Here is a 27,070-nt window from a genome sequence, read left to right as displayed (position 1 = left end):
TGACGCTTTGCTACCAGATGCCTTCGACTGAAACAGGGCTCCTTCCTCCAGTGCTGTACAGGAAATGTTTCTATGTTTACAGGCACAGATTGAGGGAAACCTGACTTCTAGGACATTGAGTTGTGTGTGTGATTTGGGCTCCTGGCACAGGACCAGCTTGTGCATTTTACCTAGTGGTGAATGCAAAATGTGTAACCCATTTTCAGAGTGGGAATCTGAGCTCTCCTCAGTTTAACATGTGTATTGACCTCCATGCATCCACAAATGAGACTAAGAAAAACCTCTAGAAATGAAAGCTTCAAATACATTTTCTCCTAAGCACTCCTTGCCAATGACTTTGGTCATCTCTGTTTTGCATCTCACTCGTTCATGAATTATGCCTAACAGGCTTAGCACTTGCCATGCAATAACTGAAAGTGGAAGCATCTTATTCAAGGCTGCTGATCACACTGGAATTAGTCACTGCTCTGAGCATTACAAGCCCACGTCCTTCTGGTGGTCTAGCCTTACGACTGGTGGGCTGAGATAGTACTTTAAAAACATAAAATGAAAAGGAAAACAGAAAGAAAACCCACAAATCCCTCACTTCTATGTACTGAGATTTGCTGTACTTCTTATTCAGTGATGTAAACCAAAACGGTAATGTCACACTTCTCCTGTCAGAACACAATCTAGAGCCCCTAACTCTTGTCTTAGAAGGCAATATACTTTTAGCTAGTTTCCATTATTTCCGGCTGCTGAAGAAAACGTGTTCTCTCCCGACCACTGCTGTGAAATACTCACTTATAAAGTAACTCTTCCTTGAATGTTTTCTTTTGCTCCCAGAAAAGGATTAGGGAACAGCATGGATACAAGCACTCACCTCTTTTAAACTGCATCATAATCTTTATGACATGTTTTATCATCAACCATCTTTAAGCTTTTACCCAGATAACAACTTTGCTTTTGCAATGGTTCCCACAGTAGTCTTGAGTGAAAATAGGAAGAGCTAAGATGTAGCAGCCTAATATTAGAATTATGTGGAAAAAAGAGAGTTTACAGTGTGCTAGGAGAAATTTCAGTGGTAAGCTATAAAAATGCTGGATGCTAGTGCTGTATATCATTGAACAATATCCAGGGTTCCTCAATTTACATAGGAAATGTTTTCACTAGGCACAATACGAGTACCAATTCCATCTCTCTTGCAGCTCCTGAGTAAGTCCGCAAGTCCAAAGATCATGACAGAGGTCTCACAGGGATAACAGTGGTGAAGCCTGGAGTCTACAGTGTGCATTTTTCGGAGTGTTGCCATGGTGATCTCCAGCACGCTAGTCCCCTGAGACCTCAGCTCAAAATTCAGAGGGAACCAAACCCAGACAAAAAATGACACCCAAGCAAAACAACAGGGAGATCATGTGTAATAAGCATGCTTGCACACTTTCATAAACTTTCAGAAAACAGTTATTTTTAGAACTGGGTGGTCTATAGAAAATAAGCGGTGTCTTCATTGTCCCAGCTATAAATCAGGATGGTCCATGGAATAAACCCAAAAATATCTAACCCCATTTCAGCTCGTGGATTACTATTTGGCACATGGTAAATCCCCAGCCTCTGTACTGCAAAAATCCCAATTTATGCAGTAAGGACAGAGGACAAGGGAAAATTAAGCAGATAAATAGATAAAGATGCCTTTAATAATGTAACACTGTAGAGCAGCAACAGATCACTAGATAATAAAAATCTGACATTGACTTTTCGGAACATTGGATTTCATTATTCCATGAAAACAGTCAATACAACAATTTTTAAGCATTTGAGCAATTTAAATTTTCATCAAGTACATTACATGATCTGTCAGTCCTTATGGCAGTTATACTCTCTTACCACATTCTCAACAAAAGGGAATTACATTTGTGCAAACGTGAACGCAACACTCTATCAAGTGATATATGATCTTGATATACAGTTGAGAAACCTGTTATATGGTGCTTTCTCTCCTTCCCTACAAAACTGTTGTGTTATAGTGGCCATATACACAGAAATAAATCAACATGAAGAAACACCAAAATTCAAAATCTGGGCCATGTCAGACACACCACAGCCCAGAAATAATGCTAAATGAGAGTCAATCAATGTTTTGCCATTAGGCAGCATGCTTCAGTCAGAGCCTATTATCAGACACTGCCAGGCCCTTTTGTGCCTAAAAGAGCTCTGAAATCAGTTAATCTCACATAGCTTGATGCTCAGCCATCTGCATGTGGTAGTTTCTTTTCTCAAATTACATGATATTCTTTTTGTTCATACCTGAGTCTTATGACTGTTACAATGGACTTTGGTAGTCCTCTCCCCATCATCACCTATTATATCTTCATGTAAATACTTAGTCATGTTATGAAAAGCTGTCTCCTCCTAAATGAATCATAGGATCATTCAGGTTGGAACCTCATATAGTCCAAACACTAACCTAGCACTGCTACATCCTTTCCCGTCCCTTTTCAGTCAGATCTGCTTTAAATTCCATCAAACCTTTCTGGGTTTGTACAGCCAACAACAATTTCATAGACTTCCTCCATCCCTGTTCACAAAATTTGGTGTGCAGTCCCTTGCTTATGACCACAGGTACTTTTTGGACTAGCGCCTGATGCTCATCACTGAGGAAGAACACCTGTCAAGAGGATGTTCACAGAGGATTAGTTTCGTCAGCACATTCATGTTCTCACAGTCTTTTTCTCACAGACAATGGATATAGAAAGGGTTGCACGGTGGAAATTGTCTGAGTATCCATTTGTACAATGCACAAGAGCTTACCCAATAACGTGCCTCTCCTCACTCAGGTCCATTGGTTAATCTTTCTTTGCTATTCACTCATCAAGTGAATTCTCTGTGCTTCCCCAGGCTGCCACCTTCCTAATTTTCAAACCAGCACAGGATCAACAACTGCTGGCTGGAGGAAGGGCTGGGGGAGAGACCCAACTACAATATTCGGTATTTATAATTTTATCTTTAGTTCCTTCTCTCCCAAAGGGTGCTGGCTCCTGCTTTGAGCAGCCTCCCTCGATTTTCGTTTTTCCTAATCCCTTTTAACAGTGACTGATTTATTTCCAGCATATACTAGTGTTCTGCTCAACTGCAGGAAAAGAACTTGAACTTTAACGAGATCCCTACAATATCACTGATTGCAGTAAGCATAATATTATAGCTCTTACGTACTCATACCTTCATCCTTTCAGAAAAGAGGTTTTATTTACCATGAATAAAGACAAAGGCTGACAGACAGCCTTCAAATCAAAGTATAAGCTAGAAAGTGTCTGATTACTCCCGGAAGCAGCATTTAGCAGCTTAACTTAGTCTTTATTTGATATTACTTTGCATATTTTACCCATAACAAAAGCAAACTTGTCATGAAAAACATCATTTGGTATCCAATTTATCAAGATCACTCACACACTGATAGACAAGAAGTTTAATAAAATTTGCACTTTTGAGCACTTCATACTAATTTTTGTCTCTTACATCCTTATGCCTTTTCTGGGGCTGGTGAATGGAAAATTGAGACCCTAGTGCAATTCTAACTACTTCCAGAAAACATAGTTGTATGCTGTAATGTGCATCTGCTTAGGGAATTTACTTAAAAGGCTCTACTTTCCTTACTGTAACAGCATGCACTCTACCACCCACTACTTGTATGACAATATTTTACAAGGATACTACAAATCTTTAAAGCATGCGGATGAATTAACTACACAGGGGCTGCCAGATATTTACCTTGTCCAAGAACATTAGATGTATTAGATTAATGCTAAAGACAATAAATGTAGTTCAACTTCAGTAAAGGAGTTGGCAGAACAAAAGAAGCAGCACTGCTACAGAGATGCTTGCCTCAAAATCATGTGGCACAAAACATCAAATATAGCCACCCTCCTTCCCTTTCCTCTCCACAGTTATTCAGCAACTAGAGTCACAGGCAAAGCTCCTGTCAGCTGCTTAACAGACACATGATGAAGATCACAGCATGCCCAACACTCCACTTGGGAAACCTTCTTTTTCCTCTCCTGTCCCACAAAGTCATAGTTTCAGTTTTATCTAGTGAATCTGACAGTGAGAACCTCCCCTCTCTCTCCACAGGTTGTCCTACTATTCATTTCAAAGGAAGATCTTGGGTATATGTTATACTTTGCTTAAAATCTTGGAAGAACAATGAATACCTAGTTCATCACTAGAGAGAATCTATGTTGACTGTAAGTATGGTAATGCTGTGTTCTGAAAAGAAAGCCTTCACTTTGGGCTGGTACCGGCATACAAGAAGTGGTAAGAAGACACTCAAGAAGCTGCTCCAACAGGAAATATTCATTTTTCAGCTCCTGGCCAGGTTACTTTTCAGCTCTTGCTTAAGCTTGAGGTTTGGCTGCACTCATGTCACCCTTGGAAGTGGCAAAAACAAGCAGCTACAGGAGATGGGAGAACTAACTTACCTTGTTCGGTAACAGCGTGGCCCGGTACTCAATAATGTGACTGTATAAACATGTCCCAACAAAATTTAAGTAAAACACCCTCAGTAGGTTTCCTAGAACTAGAGAAAGAAACGCTGCCTCTCATCTTCTCAAAGACAAGAGACAGACAGTCTTGCTGGGAGAGATGTTATCCCTGCTCATTCTTCTTTCATGAGAACAAATGCTTTTGTGTAAGATGACTATTTTCAGTAATGTTAGCATATTCAATTTTGCTCAAGTCATACAAAAGAGATGTATTTGGAACATTTTCCTTTCTTTAAGTTTTTGCTTCTACTCCCAATCTATGTCTTTTACTTGTTCTTTTCCTCCTGCTCCTATATATACTTCAAAGACATTTGTAAAGAACAATTTTTCTCAGCATAGCTTTCCCGTCAGCTGTAAAAGCTTTGCTTACATATACTTTCCTTAGGAGAGAAAACTCCTTTGCATAGAGCTCCCTTAGGCAACATCTGTAACCATGCAGACAGGTAGAACATTCCCATGAGGCACAGCTCAAGAAGGAAGCATACACATCCTGCAAAGCAAACCCAGGGTACCACCACAAATATTTATATGCCAGATATAATCCATATCCTGCAGCTTGGATAGCTATAAGTAAACACTATCCAACGTATCTTGCAAGTCAATCAACAGAAGAATTCACACATGGATGGATGGCCTGATTTGAATTCACCCAAGGGTATGAAAAACCCTGGGTTACTGACCACACACACCTTCACTTCCTAGCACCGTCCCAGCTTTTGGGCTTTGTGAGTGAGCAGACTTCTCTACAGTTATTCCATTTCTGGATAGTTCTGATGAAGCACGGGCAAACAACACCACTGCAGAGCAGAGACCAAACCAGCCCGGTTTGTCCTGCATAGAATGATACAGCTCATGCTTTCTAAGGATGCTGTCTGTAGGAAATGCTAAAGTACTTTGGGAATGTGCTCCACCATCCCTGACGTCAGCTGTACTGTATATTTCTGCTCGTTACAATGGAAATGTGACCTGCTTTCCCCAGTATGAGTACCCTAAAGAGCCAAACAGTCAGTAGCCTATGGTGGAGACTTTTGGAATGTGGTACTCATGCAGAGGATGCTGAAGTCAAAACTGTGACCTAACTTCCTGCTCTTAGTGAGGGTCACCTGTCATCCTCTGCAGTGTCCTCAGGACTTCTTTGACACGCAGTAAGAGAAAAGAAGGTAAGAAGAGGGTGTCAGAGTATAAATCTCCTTAACATTGCCCATAAAAGGTACCATGATTTGTGAAGTCATCATTTCCACAGGAGGGGAAAAAACATTTTTTCAGAAACAAAGCTAAACACAACTCTGTGTTTAGATAAGAAAAATAACCAGTCAGAGCTCTCAAAGCAATGTGCACCTTTTGCCTCAATGCAACCAGCACTGTCACTCTTCTTCCAGGTTAAAAAAAGAAAGAAAAAAGAACGAGCTCCAAAAAACATGTTTTTTGAAAACATAGATCTAGCTTTGAAGAAAGTCCTGGCAGGTCCCTTCAGTTGTCTGGAAATTTCCATACACATTTTAAAGAAAATACTAGCCCTGTATAAACACAAGATTTGCAATATTTTGCAACCTCAGAAGTTTCCAGGAACTAGAATTTAATACAATTCATTTAACTGGTCACAAATTAAACTGATATAATTTTAAGGAAAAACAGTGAGGATAAACCAGGTTGTATTTTGTGTATCCCTGGAAAGCTTCTGTTTATGAAGTCATTGGCTTACTGACTGACAATGAGCAATTTCCAACCTAAAACTAGTTATTTTTTATGTATTGACGTTACTTCATGACATTCTGCTTGGTTAGATTGAGTGCTGCAGTAATAGGACTCTAGAATATTGCCTACCTCTCCAAAGGAACAGGTATTTTAAAATAGAACGTTATTTTACATGTACTGCATTAACAGAATCAAATAAGGTTGAGGTTTGCCTTGAATTTAGCTCTAAGAATTTTTAAGCAGACAAGTATTTAATTCTTAACTTTATCCTCATTAAATCCTTTAATTAAGTATGATATTAATTGATGTAGAGATTTTTCTCAGCTAATACATTTAGGTGCATTAAAGCAGGAAGAAAATCGAAACCAAAACAAAAGCCAGGCTTATGAACAGATTCATACAAACAGCATTAAAGTAACAGTCTGAGTGCACAGGGCATTTTTTTGTGTTTGCTAGCACAAAAGTAATAGCAAAGGTTAAGAGCAGTGAAGGTGGCATATTCCATAAAAATCAACATGTTAATGCAAGCCATTTCCATTTAGCAAAGCAATGTACCCGTTTCACCTATGACATTTCTTAAACAACACCATTGCTATCATAAAGCAATAGGATGCAGGACAGGAATGAGCAGAAGTCCTCAAAACTGCTACCTACAAAGAGAGGCCCCAGCAGCCAGGCTGTTTCGGTACCAGACCCAGGGTTATCAGCATTCATATGGAGGCTTCAAATGGATAAATATGAAGGCTTCTTCAAATGGATATTTCCAGAAGCCCTGGTCTGAAAGACATGGAGTGAAAGCCTCATACAGAGAGCTGGGCAGAAGCAGGGGCCACAACTCCAGATGTAGGGCAGAAGAGAGCTATGGAGCAACTGAGGTGAGAGGAGGTGGTGCTGCCCTGACTCCCAGAAGGAGAAACTCCCAAAGCCCTACTCCCTGGGTTCTGTAGGCTCAGAGTGTCTAAAAAATTAACTAGACTTGAAATTAATAGGGCCTCCTAAAACTGCTCATTTAGTAGTAATTGTACAGTTATGACAGGGATAGGATCAAGAGGCTTCCCCTGTACCAACAAGCAGACAGCAGCAAGACAACCCAGAAAAGGAGCAAAATGTGCTATGCCTGTTCACTCTGGTATAATTCATTTGCTTAAAAATTAAAAAGAAAGGTTGTGAGGAGGTAATTTCACCAACTCCAACATCAGTAGTCCCATGAAAAATCTCACTTTGGCCAGTAATCAAAGGTTTATGGAGATGAAGCTAAAGTAGCATCTGAGAATGACACTAAAAATTATATTTAAACTTCAGAATCAATGTTGACAATGTATTTGCAACACTTCCCTCTAAGTCCATAACCCACTTCATTTTCTAAGGAGGGACAATTCAATTTTTGTTTCCAGACTCAACAAGAAATTTGCTGCAAATATTCATGGCCAAGAAGGCCAATGGCATCCTGAGGTGCATCAAGAAGAGTGTGGCCAGCAGGTCAAGGGAGGTTCTTCTCCCCCTCTACTCTGCCCTGGTGAGGCCTCATCTGGAGTCCTGTGTCCAGTTCTGGGCTCCTCAGCTCAAGAGGGACAGAGAACTGCTGGAGAGAGTCCAGCACTGGGCCACCAAGATGAGCAGGGGTATGGAACATCTTACATAAGAGGAAAGGCTGTGGGAACTGGGGCTGTTTAGTCTGAAGGAGATTGAGGGGAGATCTTATTAACATTTACAAATATCTAAAGGGTGGGTGTCAGGAGGTTGGGACATCCCTTTTTTTCTATAGTAGCTATCAACAGGACAAGGGGTAATGGGATGAAGCTGGAACACAAAAAGTTCCATTTAAACATAAGAAAAAACTATTTCACCGTGAGGGTGAGGGAGCAGTGGCACAGGCTGCCCAGGGAGGTTGTGGAGTCTCCTTCCTTGGAGGAAGAGAGGAAGAAATGGAAGTGAAGAAATGGAGTTTAGGCTGGTACCAACAGAAACTTCCTAGTCAATCTCTTTTCTGCACCCCCATCCTGACTGAAATAACCTCAAAACTTCAAATTTCACTTTAGTAGGACAAAGAACTGATGAGAAGCCCTATTTTACTGAACCCAGCTTTCCTACTCAGTTTTGCTAGGCTTGGGTAAACTATGTTTTGCTTTTCTGTTGATCTCCCCAGGACGTAGCAGTCCTTGCCAAAAATAACTACATTTTAATTTTTCTTCACAATTCTCTTGCAAAGGTCTGCACTGTTTTAATGTTGTAGCATCACACATCCTTTTAATCCCTGCCTACACATTTTAACATTTCAAACACATGATTATTTATAAACGAAAAGTCACCAGGGCTTTGATGAGGTAAAGCGGTTTAGTGAGGACTGAAACTGGGGAGGGGGGAGAGGGGAGGGTGAGTCATCATTTTTCTGGTTTTAATCCTTCACTCCTCTGCTTTGGGCTTTGTTATTAGCAGTTGCACTTATTCCATTTTAGCAAGGCCAAGATCACAAACAAGTCCTCTGAATTTGAAAGCCAAACAATTCCAACTCCTAATTCAGCCGTGCTTGCCTGCTCCAGGCTGTTCAATCCCTTGAGACCCCTTTTTGTAGCCCAGGCTTTCCCCTCCTTTTAGTGCCAACCCACCAACAGCCTTTGGCCAGGGTTTTGTTGGTTCCCACCTGCTCCTGCAAGAGGGAGAAGAGAGTGGGACAGAGTGACGCCATCCTTAAGTTTTGTGCTGTATTCAGGGCTGGGCATTGCCACACTGAATGGAGCACACAGGTTAACAAAAATTGTGTGCACAGACAAAGCAAGGCACTTGAACACTACCACCGCTCCAACTAAAACACCACTTGGAAACAAGTTCCACTGCATACTGAAGGGAGACAGTACTTGTTCAAAATGCCCTCTCTTTTTTGGTCGTTGCTCAACAGGGCAGAAAAAAAAATCTCTTCTAGCCTAATTATACCACTCTGCTCATGCTGTAACAAAAGAAGAAAGAGTCATGACAGAAATAACAAGGTAACCTGAATCTCTAATGGAAGCAACAGCAGGATGTAGAAAAATTAACTGCCATCACACACTATTTTTCTTCCCACTTCAAGCACCTTTTCCTTCTCTAAACACTCCTTCTATAAACACCTTCTTGCAATTAAAAAAAAAATCTCTAAAGACTGACCCTCCTCAGTCCATCCATATCCCACACCTTTTGCAGCTCCACTGAGACACAGCCCTTTGCCTTAAGCTATGAGAGTTGGGCAGTGCAGGAGTCTGACTCCAACCTGAAAATCAACAGTATGCAAGTTCCAGCTCTGGACTTTTTGGGGATGACTAAGTTTGGAAAAAGCCTTAAACATGGATGTCTCCAGTTCAGGCTTCATACCCATGTTTCTGTACCAAAATACTTGCACTTGGTTTTAAAAGTGTGAATACTCTTGAGTTCCAAGTATAATTTAGGACAACTAAGAATATGCAGAACCTCTGAGAATTAGACTAGTTATTTCAGTAAATTAACTAGGTAGAAACTGCGAAAATGCTGATGTTAGACAGCATTACAGCTTCCTGGGCTATAAAAGGATATAATTTTAACTTACCTGTCAGCTGTGTCATGAGAATTAACTAATATTGACACTTTGATCTTTAAAATGGTTTGCCAAGTATTAATTAAGGAAGGATCATTTTGCATTTAAAATAGCTAGTATTTTGAGGTTGAATTTTTATCCATTCCTCTCCTAAAATGGTAAAGAATCTACTGTTTGTTTTTCTACATATTCCCCAGGAGAGTATTTTTGAGAAATATGAGACAGACTGAAATGCAGATCTGTGTTTCAAGGAAGATGAATGGATACCTCTAAATAAAAAGATGCATTTTGTTACAAGGATCTTCTCTCCTGTGGGCCTTGTAGCCAGACCTTCAGATTGAGGTCAAATGTTACTGAATGTAGGGAGAAAAGACATCCCTCCCCCCAGCTAAATCAATCTTTTATAACTAACCTACTAGTATTTCTACAAGACAGGTCTCAAAGTGAAGTATGAAAAGTTCATTACAGATACTCAAGTACTGCATCTACTGGTAAAGTGTGGCCTCATTTCTCCATAGAGAGAAAAGTGCCAACATATGGGCAAAGCTCTGTTACAGCTTCGTCTGTAGTCCGTGATATGAAATACATCCAAAGCTGTGCGATGCTTTTGTTAGATGGGTCACCCATGTAGGCTGCTGTCAGAGAATGATGGAGAGGAAAGGCTTGCCTGTGCAGCCAGCTCTCTCCCAGCCACCCTGCACTCAATAATAAGGGCAGGACTTTCACCATGGGCATGCTTGTCACAGAGATCTAGCAGCAAAGGTATGACATTTGGCCTTTACATGGCCCAGTGAATATAAACCCAGATTAGAGTGAAATAAAAGACTGTACTTGACAGCATATGGGAAAACAGCAGCATAAGTCTCCAAATAAGCTACCCTGCACACTCCAGAGAGATGATTATTGCAGGGCTTTCCTGTGCTTGCTGCTGCTTCTGGTGGTTACAGCCTGACCTGGTGTCACAGGCTACTTGTGCTAATAGTGCAGACACATCATCTCTCCTGGAGTGGCAGTACTTTCCTTACTGCCAGCCAGGCAATCTAGGGGAGAAAGAGCCAAAGGGAAAGAAAAAAAGATGGGACATGGGTACTGGAAAAGATGCATGAAGACAGATGCAACCCCCGTGTAGTCCCCCAGACATCCTTGAGGGTCTCAGGGTGACGACAGCAGCAAATCTGTGAGAGCACTTTGCAAAGCACATGTCTTGCTCTTGCCTGCTGTCCAAGACAAGCAGAAGGTACTGAACAAATGTTACCAGATGTTCCAGTGACTTATGGCCTATGCATCTGAAGATGAGTCTGAGACGTGATGCCGGGGACCCAAGTCTGACCGATTGTAATATCTAGAAAATACTAGAATTAAAATTCCTTATGCAAATCCTTCACAATAGTCTCTATGATGGGAGACCTTTTCCCTTGTTCCCCTGCCTCATTTCATGCACAGCATACTCATTACTTAATGAACTAGCAGCTCTTCAATATTTACTTTTCTCCTCATTATCCAGTGTGGCTCTATGCTTTATTTACCACACTATCCAAATGCTGCTGAGAATTATTTATAGCACTCACAATATAGGAACCAAGTTCTTATAAACAACAATTAATTTTACAGTTCCCAGATGGATCCTGAAACTGAGGTGGACGCTTTTGAGACGGGTGCTGTTTTCAAGCAGCTACTTTATAACCATAGGAGTCTAAAAAATATCTCCGTAGACTCTGCAGAAAGAACTTGCCTACCAGTGAGCAGAGCTTAGTGATAGCACGTGACACAAGGTGGTCCTCACCCTTCACAAGGGTGTTTAAACCAGGCTATTTACAGTGTCAGTGCACACATCTTACATAAGAAATAGTATTGAGAACATTGAACAGAACACCGAATGCAACATTAAGAACTTGTTCCAGCGATCTCAGATTATGTGATCAGACCAAGTAAAGAAACACAGCAAAATAACATCTCACTGGATTTCTCCACTATCCCAGCTATGGCTTTCAGCTCTATGAAAGGTCAGTCTAGAAGTCTGTTGATACAGAATGAGGAAGAGGAAGTTTATACAAGTTTATTCCACCAGCTATCCTACCAAACCATTATAAAGTATTAAAACCCAGGTTTCAGATTTAATTTTAAATTGTGACTAAACCACATTTAAAAAAGAAATACATCTGGGTGGACTACACATACAAAATGGATGATTCTAAGAGGAGGCTCTGGATTCCATAGTTTCAGGGCTCTACCTCCGGTTTGTAAGTGACTGCAGGTAATGCCACTGCTCCTCTTGGCTTTGTTCCCTCTCTTGGGCTCTGCAGATATTTTATAGGATAATGTCTCCATAGCCACTTCTGTGGCACAAAACCAAAAGTCAATATGAAAAGGTATTTCCTCCTCTTCATGTAAACTTGTTAATTTGATTTTACTGCAAAAATCCCAGCCAATGCAAGGCCAATTAATTTTTGGAGATGATTCAAGTTTAGAAGGATAAATCCATAATTTTAATGTCAGATAACTGCAAGAGCCGGATCAAGAGGAAGGTTTTCATTTACAAGCCCAATCTACACATGCACAAAATTAAAATATTAGAAAAATAACATCTATTGGAGATCGTATTTATTTTAATATCAAAGACAAAGTGCTAGTATCCATTTCTCCACAAGGATGTGTTTATTCCTCTGCCAGTTTCATGACTGTCTAATAAGTATTTTGTCAATAGTCTACTACTCGGCTTCCTAACATACAGCTCTACTTCACCTCTTTTTTTTGTTTTCACATACATACATACACACACACACGAAATTACATTTTCACTAGGCAAATATCTTTTACAATTTAACCCATACTCAAATGGTGCTCTCTTGGTAAACTTAAAAGGCTACAAACCAAAAATCTCCAAATATTCTTCTTATTACACAAAAAAATGAGAACTGAAGAGTTGGTGAGAATAATGTGAAAGTAACCCAAGAAAAACTTTTCCCACATACAAACTCATCACACAGCAATGGAATTGTTCAAGAAGTGCCACTGGCCTGAAAAAAGTCACTTGAGATGTACTCTTAGGACTCTGAAGCAACTAAAGTGACTGGTCCCAGTAAACACCTTCAAACCTTCTTTTGTCTTGTTCAATACACACCAGAAGGTGTAAAGGATTTGATTCTATATTGTATAAGCCTACATAGGTTTCAAAATGGGCCAGATACCAGTAATGTAGAGAGTCAACACACAGTCTAGTCTGAAAATCTTTAGCTTAGGTACAACGTTGTCAAATCTGAGAATCTCCATTTCAAGCAACTCTGTATCAGTAGACAACTCTACATAAACCAGACAGTATTAGCAATGTTCCTGCAGTATCTCACTATTTCAGTACTATTGGTCAGTCTGTAATTTTAGAGGACAAGTTTATAAAAGCCCAAAGGCTAACATTAAAACTGTCCCAGCTTGTTAGACATTTAAGACTCTCCTATTTGACATCTAAGTCATGAATACTGTACTTTATCCAGCATTTGGAAAGGCTCAGTTGACTGCTTCCAAGCTCATCAGGCAGGCTCTGGGAAATGGAAGGTGAGATCGTGGGAAAATGTAATATGAAAACAAAAAAATACTGTAACAAATCTGTGGCAGCTAGAAGTTCACGACTATCACTATCCTGCACACCAGAGCCCCTCAGAACCTCCTGGGATTTGACTTGCAGAGACATGTCTTTCTTCACACTCAAATACGTACGTATATATACACATGTGCATGCACACAGTTAGGGAGTTCACATTGTTATGAAATACAGCCAAGGAAAGCAATTCCTTTAAGAAAAATAATGGTGTATTCACCAGCAAAGTAACAGCTTCAAAAGGGTCTAGAAAATGAACCAAAGCACTTATTTTTAGAGAACTATTGACTCCAGGTTTGAAAAAGTGACCTCAAGTGAGCAATGATGCACTTAGCCTGGAACTTGCAGCTGCTGTATTTCACTCTAAATTGAATTGCCAATCCACATTGCAATCTTCTTCTACTATAAACTCACATCTTTGGGGCAAGTACACAGAAAAAGACTATATACTGGCTGTATTATTCCAAGTTAGATTAGAGTCCTCTGGAAATGGAAAATATGTCCGCATTACACAATTTAAGGATCCCCATGGGTATTTATGCAGGGTTAGTGCTTGGGTTTTTTTCCTTTTAAGGGCACTTAGTGACAACTTAATGTTTACACTTTTCCTGTGAATAGTTCATAAGCATGCAAATAACTAATAGCACGTGACCCTGTTAAAAGCATTTAGGTACATACAGCCTAGAGACCCATACTGAAAAACATGTGATGACATAACTCACAGTCATATGCACAATGATCAGATCCAGCACTCTCACATTGCTAAAAGTGGTCTGTTTGGTAAACTAGACTGCCAATTTAGCATGGTTTATAATATCATCAATGTCAATGGTTTGCAAACATAAATAATTGGCACATGCTGTGAAATACTTACATTCACTTTTCCACTAAGTCTTCTTCACCACAATCAAGTTATTTTCCAGGACAGTGTTTAATCTTCTTACTAAATAAAAGAATGCAGCAATTAAAAATATATATATTCATATGCACTAAGCTACACTCAATCACCTTAAATTTATGAACTTTAAAATATTGATTTAAGGTCATCCATAATGTCTCATAAACTTGTAATTTGTTTATATACAGTTAATTTTATTACATTTTAAACACAACTTTAGCACGCCATAACTTTCAGTCTTAAGGCTAAATGGGGCAATGTTCTGTATTTCAATAGCTGCTCAGATAATAAATCAGATGGACAGTTGCTCACAGATGTACAACTAATTACTGAAGAACTGAGAGCTCAACTGATATATTACCAGAAAGAATGCCTGGCATTACAGATGGTGTATTGTATGATTTGGCACTCCTCTAGCTAGAGCTGGAACATACTCTTATCAATGGCAGTACTCAGCACCTCCCATGATCAAACATTTAAGAATGGAAGAGAAACAGTGTCTGTCCCTCTAGGAAAGGATAAAATACCATCTTATATTTATTAACATCTCTGTATATGTCTAAAAGTGATAAGAAAGGGTTCATGTAAGTTGTTCAATGTGTGAACATGACAACTGTCCTTGAAAAACTTTCCCAGTCAACAGATGTAGTGATTGCTGAATGCCCCAACCTGTTTCTTAGATAGTTATATCTCAGTTACTTTTTAGCAAAGCCTGAGATGACCACTCAAACAGAATGCCAACGCGTGCACTAAAAGATCACAGCATGCCAGTTCCCAGGGAAGAAAGACCTGAATACCTGGTAAAATCCACCACCTTTCTCCAAAAACATCTCATCTTAGCTAACTTGGCTTTGGAGACCTGCATAACACTGGCTCCTCAGAGAGGTAAGACCCAAACATCACCAGGGCTTTTACTTTCCTTTTGTGTTCTTTAAGGCCTAGTACTAAAACAAGCTTAGAATCATAGAATAGTAGGGGTTGGAAGGAACCTTTAGAGATCATCTTGTCCAACCCTACTGCAGAAGCAGGATCACCTAGGTCAGGTTGCATAGGAATATGTCCAGGTGGGTCTTGAAGACCTCCAGGAAGGAGACTCCACAACCCCTCTGGGCAGCCTGTCCCACTGCTCCGTCATCCTCAGAGTGAAATAGTTTTTTTCTTATGTTTAAATGGAACTTCCTGTGTTCCAGCTTCATCCCATTACCCCTTGTCCTGTTGCTAGATACAACAGAAAAGAGGGATGCCCCAATCATTATTTTGTCAATGTTCAATGGGATTTAATTTCTTGGTTGCAGTCTCCACATCTAGTTGCTGTGGTAACATGTTACTTAAGACTAAGTACATTAATCTCTTCCTAGGGAAAAACTGTTTGAGGCAACCTGCACCCTCACTGGGTGGAGGATGAAGATGGATACTCAGAAAAGTCATGAGTTAAGGGACATAGGAGAAGAGTCGGGTGAGATATTTCGACCACAGCTGCATGGTACGACCTAATTGGAGAGTGTAGTCTTGGACTGGGACTGAGGGAAGTTGTAGGAGGGGAGTTGAAGTAAGCAGCCAACTCAAGCAAAAGACAGACAAAAATTGTAGACCTTAGGATCAAGGGAAAGGGCAGATTTCTTTTTATGTCTTACTGACAAAGGGAAAAACAGATTTGGTGCAACTTAGCATATAAAGCAAAAGGAAATATAGAAATAAAAGGAAGTGCAAAGGGATGTGAAAGATCATGATACTGTCAACAATAGCCAAGAAGGAAGGAGGTAGAGGTATGTCAGCAGCAAAACAAGACTTCATCCGGCTGAGGAGTTCCCTTTATACATCCGTATTGCCTCTCTCCCTTAGAGCAGTTTGCAAGCATTGCTTAATGACAATTTAGGACCATCTTGCGCAGTTGATTCACATCTCAACTTTGCAGATACAACAACTTAAGTACATAGGAATTAATCATTATTTGGCTGAGGCTGGAAAAGTCAGCCCCAACTGTTGTGTCCGGCCACTTATACTCTCAGCAATGATGATATGTCCCCTGCTAACAACATTAGAAATTTATTTCTTGAGAAAACAGGTTCAACCATAATCTAGGAGCAGGCAGAGAGTCATCAGACTACCTATGTGTTAGTTCTCACATGGCAATAATACATCAGGCATTTAAGTCTGTAGTCGATAGTGAGCTGTGCCAGAGCATGATGCTACTAAACTGCACGCAGTTTTCTGTGTTATAAAAATAGGAAGCCTTTTTCATAAAAGGCTTGGGACATGAGCCATAACTCTCACTCACTGTCTCTGTATTTATTCTGACTGAGTCATCAGATTTTCCAGGTTTCTCCACTCAAACAGCACACTGCTTTGGCTAGGTTTAGATGGACACAGGTGGTACCATCTGCCACAGGGCTTCCTGGTTTTGTTTAGTTTTGTTTTTTTCTTTTACCTCCTGCTCATAACACAACAGCTCTTTTTCAGTATATTACACTGGAACACCACAAGGAATGAGTCTTTCATAGTATGGATTTTGTCAGCTGGCCAGTCAAAATGGACCGCTTGAACTAAGGAAACTAAAATTAACATCACTGTCACAGGTCTTCTGAGGCTCTTGCAGACTGACCTGAAGTTAGAAGTACTTAGATGACATAGGGGAATTGTTCTTTAAAGATGACAGAAACCACACGCACAAACAGAGCAAGTGGGTAAGGAGATGCTCATATAAGCTAAATTCAGCCTAATGAGGCTGATCTTCCTGTTTTTCTCTCTCTATTAGATTGACAGAGAGGGTCCTGCCATGGATCATCTTCTGAAGGAGGGATTAATCTTCCCTGAACTGCTTTTTAGAGAATTCCTCTCACCTCTACAACAGTGGGAACAAAAAGGTCAGCAGGGAGATTATCATCGTGAGACTAGCTTTCATCCTGTCCCACTCCAATCTGAATGCACTTAACTGCTCTAACCTTTCATGTGACATAATTTCTGCCTTTCAAACCAAAATATTCTTTTAGGGTGAAAGAGTGAAGACCACCATGCATGGACGTGCCATGCAGTTAAGACCATCAAGATCAATAACCAAGGTCAGTAACCCAGTAGAGTCAGGAAGCTGTGCCTCTGTATTTAGGGTGAATGTCTCAGATATTACCATTTCAAAAAGATGATAATGTCTGGCTGGTCAGTTGTGTCCAAGTGCACAATTCTCAGAGAGCGTAATGTACTGCCCCAGCACAGTGACTGCTGTGGGGATTGTTGCTCTCAAAAGCCAAAAGGAACACAGCACTTGGCCTGCAGTGCCTAAAGCAGACGCTGCCGGAAGTGCGAGTAAGAACATATCAAATGTTGGGTTTTTTTTTTCTTCCAGAGATAAAAACAGATCATAAACCACATTTCTTTAAGGCAGGCTTTTGTTTGTTTGTTAAAAAGGGCAGGCACTGGGTCAAGGATTGAAAGTTGTACTAGCTGGTTCCCAGAAACAGACCTTATTCCCCTGAGCCTTCAGCTATATGTAATATATGGAGCAGATACTTTTCATAACAGGCTTTTATACACTCATAGAACTTTTGTCTGGCTGTTGAGCTAACAAGTACGGTGCACTTGATAGGATGAAGCACAGAGGATAACACTACATGCAGCTTTTTTGAGCTTAATTTTGAAAATGGATCTTCACACTTCCGTGCTGGGAAGGCTATGTTATAACACTGAGATCACATACATATGGAAACAAGATCTACAATTTACTATTAAAAACTTCAGGGTGATATCAAATGTCAGCTTAACACTCTAAATGGTACAGTGTATTCACATCTCTAATTAACTCTGTATCACACTACTACACTCCAATAACTGGTCAATGCTGTATCTTTCCCTTTCTCCAGCTTATGTCACTCTTGGTCATCTCTATTCTGCTCTCTCCATCTCCTTGACCTTGGAGGCAATCCATTTCACTTCTAACACATGGACTCCAGGGTTTTATTACTGACTTCCTTTCTGTCTCCTCCATTTGGCTACCTTGGGCTTGGTATCCTTATTGTCTTGAAGATGCCCAACATAGCTCTACCATACACTTGGTTTCCATTTAATCTCACATCTTTATTATCTCAGTTTTATGCCCTATGAAAAGACCTTAACCAACCCTGTGCAGAAAAATTATGAAAAATACAAAAATAAAAATGAAAGTGTTTAATGTTGCCAGATAAACTTCAAAAGACCAATTACTTTCACTCAGCCTTCTCATTTTGCTCTTTCTGTAGTTTGAGGGACAAAAGGAAAAAAATAATTAAAAGGAAAAAACTACACATGTTGGGGATTTCTATTCTTAAAATTTAGAAGTGTCAGACTGAAATCTGAATTTTATAGACACGTATGAACAAAGATCAGCATAATCCAAAACTGAAACCAAATAATTTGTGCTGCATTACCTTTTCTGAATATTCTTTGCTTCAGTCTAAGGAGATTAAATACCTTTCCTCAATATAGACTTTTCCAGAGAGATTTCTTAACTACAGAATTAAACACACTAACCACAAGTACTTCTTTCTCTGTTGTCCCTTCTGACTAGTCTAGAAATTTACCTGCTCTTTCAATCACAAGGATCAAATAGCCAGAATGCAAGCCTGAGAACTGTCAACAGGTTGAGGTCCAGCATCTCACGTATTAGGGCAACCATCAAAGCAACCATCAATGGAGCAGTGGTAAGTAGCACATTTTACAGTCTCTTCAAATTGTCATTTATCAAACCTTTAAAGTGATACTAGATAAAATTGCTCCCTGCCTTGTTACTCACATATGGCAACGGGGCTCCTCTCTGGCCAGCATTCAGTGCTGGGCCAGCATTAAATGCTGACCCATATTTGTCAAGCTATCTGGCCACTCAGAATAAGGATTTAACCCGATGCAAAGCACTTGAGAAGCAAACTCATTTCTCACAAGCTATTTGAAAAACTCTTAAACTTCACTTCTTCACCTTTCAACACCATATTTACTGTGGAAACATTACAAAGGTAAGGATACAAAGAGATCATATTCATAAAGTTTTAAGTCTTTGTAGAAATAGAAAGATGCCTGATAGTGAGCTGTAATACAAAGCGTTTTACTGGCACACACAAAGGGATGGGCAGCGTAACTCACGTTTTTTTTTGGTTGCAAATGAACATCATTGTCTTAAACTCATTTTTACTATATTAGTTACCTGTGAATGCTAAAATAGTAAATAGGAGACACAGACTTCTAGTAAGGTAATTGTACCTTTTGGTTGTCATGAAAATTAAACTATACAAATCAGATGAAAAAAATGAACTCCATATTGTCTTTAAGTACACCTGCAGTGACCCTGGCTAGTCTCATGCAACAAGCTCAACATCATATGCAAGTCAGAGAAGATCAGAATTTTGCTATGCAATAGGTGAACCAAATACACATTAGAAATATCTCCATATATTTATTTTTATCTCTAACTTGAGTTTCAAGGACTTAAAGTGATAAATTACAAATCATGAACAGTATAGGCTATGCCCATGACTTTTCAAATGCCATTTGGCAAATTCTTTCAAAATGAATTGAGAAGTAACTTGTAGCACAATAAAGAGGTTTACACATGCCAGTGTAGGAGTCTCACCAAACCTGACAGTTTCTCTATATGCTGGATAGCTATAGGAACAAGGCAGGCTTTTCCAGAAGACAATGGAAGCTGGGTTTCTTTCTCTTCCTGTTAGCTAGAGAGGCATCCCAGTTGCTCATGGTAGATTTGTTACAGTGAATATCCTCATTATGTAAAGGAATAACATTGTCCTAATTTTACTCCCTCTGGCTAAAAACAATTCAGAGGTTAGTGAAAAACTCATCAACGTCTTTACTCTGATATACTCTGCACAGAGACAGTGAAGAACATCTAGCTTAGCAGAGTCTTTTCAGTCCTTAAGATGACCACGTACAGACTTTCAACATCTGTCTTATTAGCCTTTTCCTCAAACATTTTGCTGTCTCCACATTTGTCTGGAGATCAGAGTGAACTTCCTGGCAATTTGCTGAGACAGATCTTTAATTTCTAACTCATACAGCTTCCCAAGTAATAAATGCTGCCTACAAGCAAGAATGCAACCTCTGACTATTAAGTAAACACTTGTTGGTTTTATTCTAGCTGAAGGTTAACAAAACACATGCTACTTTGGAGACCAAAGGTAAAATCCTATGGTCACTGAAGTGCATTTCTACAAGGCCAGAATTGCTGTCCTGAACACATGTCTGTGTTAAATGTGTTCACCTAGGAAAAGGCAACGGGTGGAACCAATATGCTCAAGCAACATGCCAAGGCAGAAACCACCCACGCTTTTACGTCAATGAGCCTGTGTATTTACCTATCTTTGCTTACTTAAAATGCATTTCTCTGTGTCTACCTTTGAAGAGCACACTCTACTGAAGGTCTGCCATGATGAACTGCAAAGGGCCTATTTGTGCAACCCAGTAGTCTCCGGCAATGCAAGATGTTCCCTATATCGCAAGCATCATCTAGCACAGGTGACAGAAGAGAGACCACACAGCAGAATAAGGTTAACTCTTAGTTTTCCAGGAATTCAACATAATACTGGTAAAGTAAAATTTTTTCATTTCTCAAAATTACACAAAGTTGACAAGTTCAGCTTTTCTTTCACTTTCGTATTCCTTCAAAGTTCTAAAGTTATATTGCTATTTCCCTCTGTTCTCAGTTCTCAGATAATTTTTTTCCCCTTCATTGGCTTCTGAGGGTCAGTTGAGACAAGAGGCATACAGAGAGGCATATCAGAAAATGAACCAGACTGCCATCTATGCTTCTGCTGACTGTAAAAATCAGTAAAAACACTGGTCAGTTAAGACTACTTTGCATTCGCCAGCAGTTTTCAAAGTACTGAAGCAGTTCAGTCATTTCAAAATACCAATAAGCATTTCACTGACAAGAATTATTAGGACTCTCACATTAATCTGGTGATGTGCAGACTTACAGCTAGCTCTGCACATGCCGTAAAATATTCTACAGCTGCTGCTTTGGCTAAAAACAACCCCAGCAACACCAAACACCTCCACTTCACAAAACACAACTGTTAACTACTAACTGAAGAGCACAAGAATTCATCAAAATTGTCTATGACCATTACTGTTCAATCAAGGTAAATTGCGCCACATTCAATAACACTGCTTCAGAGCCTCCCACCTTAAAAAAGAAAATCAGTATCTGCTGTATGACATTCCCCCTTTCATCTTCACGTCATTGGAGGCATACCACAGGCAGTTTTACTTCTGAGAGCACTGATTTTCGATCGATCTGCACTGGCCTGGACTTGAAATAGGATACTACATGAAATTGGATCCTAGGAGCCTCAAACATGTCCAGGCTTGCACAGGAGGTTAAACAAAAAAGAAAAAGAAGGGTTTCTTAAACACAGGGTGCCAGTAAAATTGAGTTTAAGATGCCCTTCATTTCTCTCGATTGGAAGTAACACATTTGCTCTATAAAGTCTTTTATACCAAGCTCTTTAAATTCTTCATTATTTATACAATGCCACTGGTGCACTCCTTGCCTTAGAAATACGCATTTTAATAGTCAACCAAAGCAATCCAAACCACCAAGGTAATTAAGACTGCTTTAAAATTGGCTTCACTACCTTTCCTCACACATCTGCCAAGCTATGGCCTAGTCTTGCAGTCTCTTCATCATGTAGTCAGTGGGAGTACTCACACAAGAATTTGAAGGTTTACTCCATAAAGTACAAAATGCAGTCTGCCTTATTGGAAAAAGAAGCAGGCATGACAGTGGGAGTGTGAAAAAGGAGAGGAAAAAAATGCTAAATGTAGGAAGGTAAAAGAGAAGAAAGATTGTTAAATGGGGAATGAGGCACAGATGAGAGACAATAAGTGACTTAAGGAGACAGCAGCAAAGGATGATGTGGAAAACACAAGGAAAAGCAGAAAAGAACAGAGAGCTTATCCTGAATGCTGTAGGATGTTGCCTTTGGTTGTAACTGATTTTTCCCAGGATAGCCCATCACACTGCAAATTTTATTTCTTTTGTTTGTTGCTAAAAGTGCAACAAGGAATCACAGCAAAGTCTGGTTTGAAGATTGAGTGAAATTCATCTCCCCCATTGAGAAATGTGTAAAAATCAGAACCTTCTCAATACAACAGTGACCTGGTTGTGCCTCTTTCTGGACAGATCAGAAAACATCACAGCAATCCATATTCAAATACCAGGAATGTGTCATTTGTCCATCATAAACAAGGAACAAGGCAACTTTGCCTAATTATCAGCAATATAACAACACTGCCCTCCTTCCAATCAGGCAGGAGGACTCTTCTGTGCCTCTCAGGGAACCAGCCTGATCTCCTCCCTCTCTGTCCTGTCCCCCACCCCCCTCCCCCTTCCTCCATGAGTTGTCTTCCTAATCTGGAATCCTTTAGAGCTGGGAACTGGACCCCCTGCCTTGATTCCCATCATCTGCACCGACTTATGTTAGCAAGCCAGGCCAGCTGGCCGCTTGCACACCCAAGGAGCACATCCAGTGTGATGCTATGCTCTTTTTAAAAAATAAACAACAAACAAAACCAACCCCAAAGAAGCACAATGATCTAACAGACCTTTGCCTGCCAGGTCAAAACTTGATCCCTGCCCTGTGAGCTTAACATATCTGCTGCCTCTCAGCACAGGTACTTCTCTGGGTGTAGCTGCTCTTCTGCAAATAATTCAAAGGTATTTCTAGGCTGGGGGAAGGGTACAGGCTTATTGTTTCTACTTCACTAGGAAAGACACATTTGTTATGGTTTTTTTTAAGAAAATAAATAATTCCAAACTGTAATAGGACATGATACTCCCCTATCTTGCAGAGCAAGTCACAGCAGGTTCTGTAATCTCTGCAAACACTGATCTGCTCCACAGGACCTTAACTTACCCAGTACTCCCAAGCAGAAGATGTGTGCATTCACAGCCACTAGCATTGATGGGAAATGGCTGGGCAAAAGCCCATCTGATCTGATGGTCCAACCAACTTGAGTCTTTCCCTGACTAGCAACCTGTACTTTTTTTTTTTTCCTAAAGTATTGATTTTTTAAATAAAACTTTCTTTCATGTTTACACAGGGCACGAGCTATGGGAAAAATACTTGTTATTCAGCTCAAGCACTTTTTTTCCACCAGTAGAGGAAACGGCATTTGGATCCACACGAAGGGAAAAGCAATATTTATAAAGGAAGTTCCCACACTTCCTCTTCAAACAAATCACTCCTGGCTGGTTTTGCAATTACAGCCCTACCGTAAAAAGCAGGCGGGGCAGGGGGGTGTCTGTGTGTATATGTGTGTGTTATAAAAACATCATGTGTATTATTTCCTTTTAAAGTCACTTGGCTCTGAAAAGACAGCTTCCAGAGAGGAAGGAGTTAAGCACTACGGACAAACTGTAGAGTTTTCAGTAACTAATTTACTCTTCCTGTAGGCCTGGAGGAAATCCACAGCTGCCACAAATATTCCTTGCTCCTTTCAATGCTACTCTTTGTGAAATGGATTTTAATGGCCAAGCAAAGCAGTCCAAACCGCAGATGTAATTAAAGCTGCTGAAACTGGCTCCATGAAAGGCTGGGAAGCACCCTCTGCCCCGTCTGGGGGTGGCCACCAAGGTGCAGGCTGAGCATGACACCAGGAGGCCTGGTCCTCATCCTTGCTGCAGCACAGGGCATTCACTCTCTGAGAAGGCAATAGGGGTTTTGAAGGATGGGGATGTGTGGCAGGAGATGGGGACAACCACCAGCTCCATGCAGCTTGCACTGGCAGCTGCCTCTGCTACCAACAACCTGTTCAAGACAGGACCTCTGTGGAGAGGATGCTGCTCTGGTCTCCAGAAGCATTTGCTCTTACTCAGTTTCCATTCCTTCTCCTGCACACTCAGTTATAAAGCTCTGCCACTGCAAGCTCACTTGTTTGTAGCGCTTCAGAGTTGAAAACCTCTCATCCATGGTAAAACTGTATTTGACAAGCAGCATTTCCCTCCACATGCAGCAGTTAGTTTGCAACACTAGCATAGGAAGCAGAGAGATTTTTCTGACAATTCACAGTAAATCAGCTTCCTATTTGAAGCGACATACCTTAATTTCTTCTACAGTGAGTCAAGCTACTAGTCTGCCTGAAAGGCTGGTAGTCCCCTGGTATTGAAACCTCTATTAGACCCATATCCAGCAAAGGAATAAAAAAAGATTTCCCGAAACTCCTCTCCAAAGCATGGGAGGATGGAAAACAAGATCAGCATACCTTGCTGAAAATAGTTCTTGAGATAAAAGATGTGATTGCTTTGGCACTAACTCCTTCCCTCCTCTCCTCAGTCATGCTGAGGTGTGAAAGACTTAGGAAACTCCCTGTCCCTACCTCATTTTTTTTTTTTTTATGTTTGATTTTAGATTAGAACACAATTGGATTTGGACTTGATCAACCTTTCATCCAGAGAAAAGCTCGTACCCTTGAGTTACTATTTTCATTTAATAACAGCTGCAGAAAACTAACTCCATATTTTTGAAGTAAGATCATTGCCAAATTCTGTTTTCAAGTGCCAGATGCCCAGAATAAGGCTGAAGAACTTCCCAAAACAATTATCTTTAAATTATTAATTAAAACCACTTGGAATATTATGATTAAAATCAATTAGTTTATGCAAAGAGGTCTACAAACCCGAAACATACTTAGAGCAAAAGAAATTCATCAGCTGATGAATAATTAACATCGTTCTTTTGTTTCACCTCACGCCAAGTAGCACAAAAGAAAAGGCATTAATATGGGTGGATTGCAGAGCTAACAGAGATCATTACACATTTATGATCACTAAACTGTTTAAGTGGAAAGTTTGTAGCAGAAAAAAAACCCCAATCCTGCAATATTAGGTCCCCAACAAACTAAATACCACAATTCTGTCCATCTAGATGAAACAACAGAGGAAGGATAAGAAAAGCAGAGCTGCCTTAAGGCTTGTTTGCTGTAGGTAAGCTGCAAGATCTGTCATCAGCTGTAAGAAGTGAGGTGCTTCGCTGAAACCTCTGTCTTCAGACCTGTGCGCAATATTCACAAAAGCAGCTGCCCTGACTGCCCTCGCATTTTGGGAAGCAAACCACCACGGCTTGGTCAATTACCTTCACTTGCTTACCATGTGGGCATGTACTATCCACACACACACTTTTTCTCCTCAGCCCCTGAAAGAAGCAATTTTCAGATCTGCCATGCTACAGGTCCCTCAGCAAAGCCCATTTCTTGTTTAAAAAAACAGTGGGTTTTGGTAAACAATGTACAGATTTCCCGGGGATTACCAGAACTACATACCTCCTGTTAAACAGTACTCCAGCGACATAATATGATGCCAACAGAAAGGCAGTGTAAAGTCATTTACCGCTGCACAACTGAACACTTAGCATATATTCATTTATAACATTCCTTAACTCAATTATTTAGGTTGGAGTGGGTGGGAATCAGTGGGGTAAACCACAAGTAAATAGTCACGATCTTGTTGCTGGTCTGACACTATTCTGCTTTCATCCTACTTAGCCATTTCTCTTAGGCCATTTCAAAGGAAAAGTTGGATTTGTAAATGTTTGGTTTTATTTTCAAAAGGACTCACAGAGTTTTTCTCCAAACAAATGTCAGAGATTAAAGACATACGCCAGTAGGAGTACATTAATTGCCTTTTAAACACTGAATTACAGCAGGGAAGTTAAGAAAGGAGGTAGGTGTTTTATCAAAGAACTTCCTACGTGCTTTGTTACCAGCTCCTCTGTGTGAAGCAACAACGGGGATATTTTCACACAGTGAAAACACTGACTTTGCAACACATTTCTGCTCCAAATGGAAAGCTCACCTGCCTCCTCAATACATATCTTCTTCCCTGTTTACATTACTTTTGCTGCTCTTTTTCCCAGAGCCTTCTGTATGTCCTATCTGCTGAAAACACAGTGCAGCCAGCAACATTAGACTTGAACTTTCTACTGCCTGCCTTTTTTTTCCCAAAGAAATAAAGGACAAAACAAGCTGTCCCATTTCTATACATTGTCTGTGCATTGATCTCAGAATCAAAACCTTTTCTGATCACAAATGATAAATAATGTGACTTCATTCAAGACAAATGATGCATCTTTCTGCAAACAAAGCTTAGACAATTGTGTCATGCAAACACTCCCTTGCCTTGCCTGGAACTGTTACCCTTGCCATGGGTAATGTGGACAAAGCACAGACATGAAACTCATTTTCAGTTCTGGGGCAACTGTGGCTCTACACAGAGTCCCAGAAGAGTACCATTTACCTATTGTTGTTTTACAGCTAATTATCCGTGCCTCTTGGCTACTATTATAGCAGTTACGTAGCTTACAGAAGCGACTAGTCAGTGGGAGCATCTGCCCCAGGCTGCAGGGCACAGTGTGGACAGTCTTAGAGAAAGCAGGGGCTCTGTGCATGCCCGGTGTGAGCAGCCAGACCCATCCTGCCCCGAAGTATCCAGTGAGGTTACAAAGGTAACACAGCAAGGCAGGGTGACTGGTTCCTAAGAGCAGTCACTCACCAGTGTCTTAGAACAGGCTTATCTGTTGCATCACTTAAAAATGAGAGATCTCATTTATACAGATGCCGTCTTCCAGCTTAGCTTCGTTTGTTTCGCTAAGAATACATACAGTCTTAGCAGACATGCCGTTTGCAGGGCTGGGACAAAATCCTACTCTCTTTGCAAATAAGAGGTGAAGTCCTGAGATGCACATGGTTTCACTGCCTGGATCTTTACACTCATTCTCTCACTCCTAAGATACTGGAAATGAAGGATTTTCTATCCTAGGAATGATCTGCCCTCCTTTTCTGCTTGGTAGGTC

The 27,070-nt window shown here is 40.4% G+C and overlaps 1 protein-coding gene across 4 annotated transcripts in view; it reads right to left on the bottom strand.

Moving 5' to 3' along the window:
• The window catches only part of PLXNB2 (plexin B2), a 259,563-nt gene that overhangs the window by 106,197 nt on the left and 126,296 nt on the right, over positions 1 to 27,070 (bottom strand). For 2 of the 4 annotated variants that reach the window (XM_062018179.1, XM_062018171.1), the window contains exon 3: positions 14,220 to 14,288. The exons of the other annotated variants lie outside the window; for them this stretch is intronic. In XM_062018179.1, coding sequence (XP_061874163.1) covers positions 14,220 to 14,221 — 2 coding nt within the window. In that variant the 5' untranslated portion in view covers positions 14,222 to 14,288. The remainder of the gene's footprint in view (positions 1 to 14,219; positions 14,289 to 27,070) is intronic. 4 annotated transcript variants of the gene reach the window in all.

This window comes from Colius striatus, chromosome 1, assembly GCF_028858725.1.
Source record: "Colius striatus isolate bColStr4 chromosome 1, bColStr4.1.hap1, whole genome shotgun sequence".
Lineage (NCBI taxonomy): Eukaryota > Metazoa > Chordata > Aves > Coliiformes > Coliidae > Colius > Colius striatus.
The sequence above is the reverse complement of the archived record's forward strand: the minus strand, read 5'-3'. Positions and strand labels throughout refer to the sequence as shown.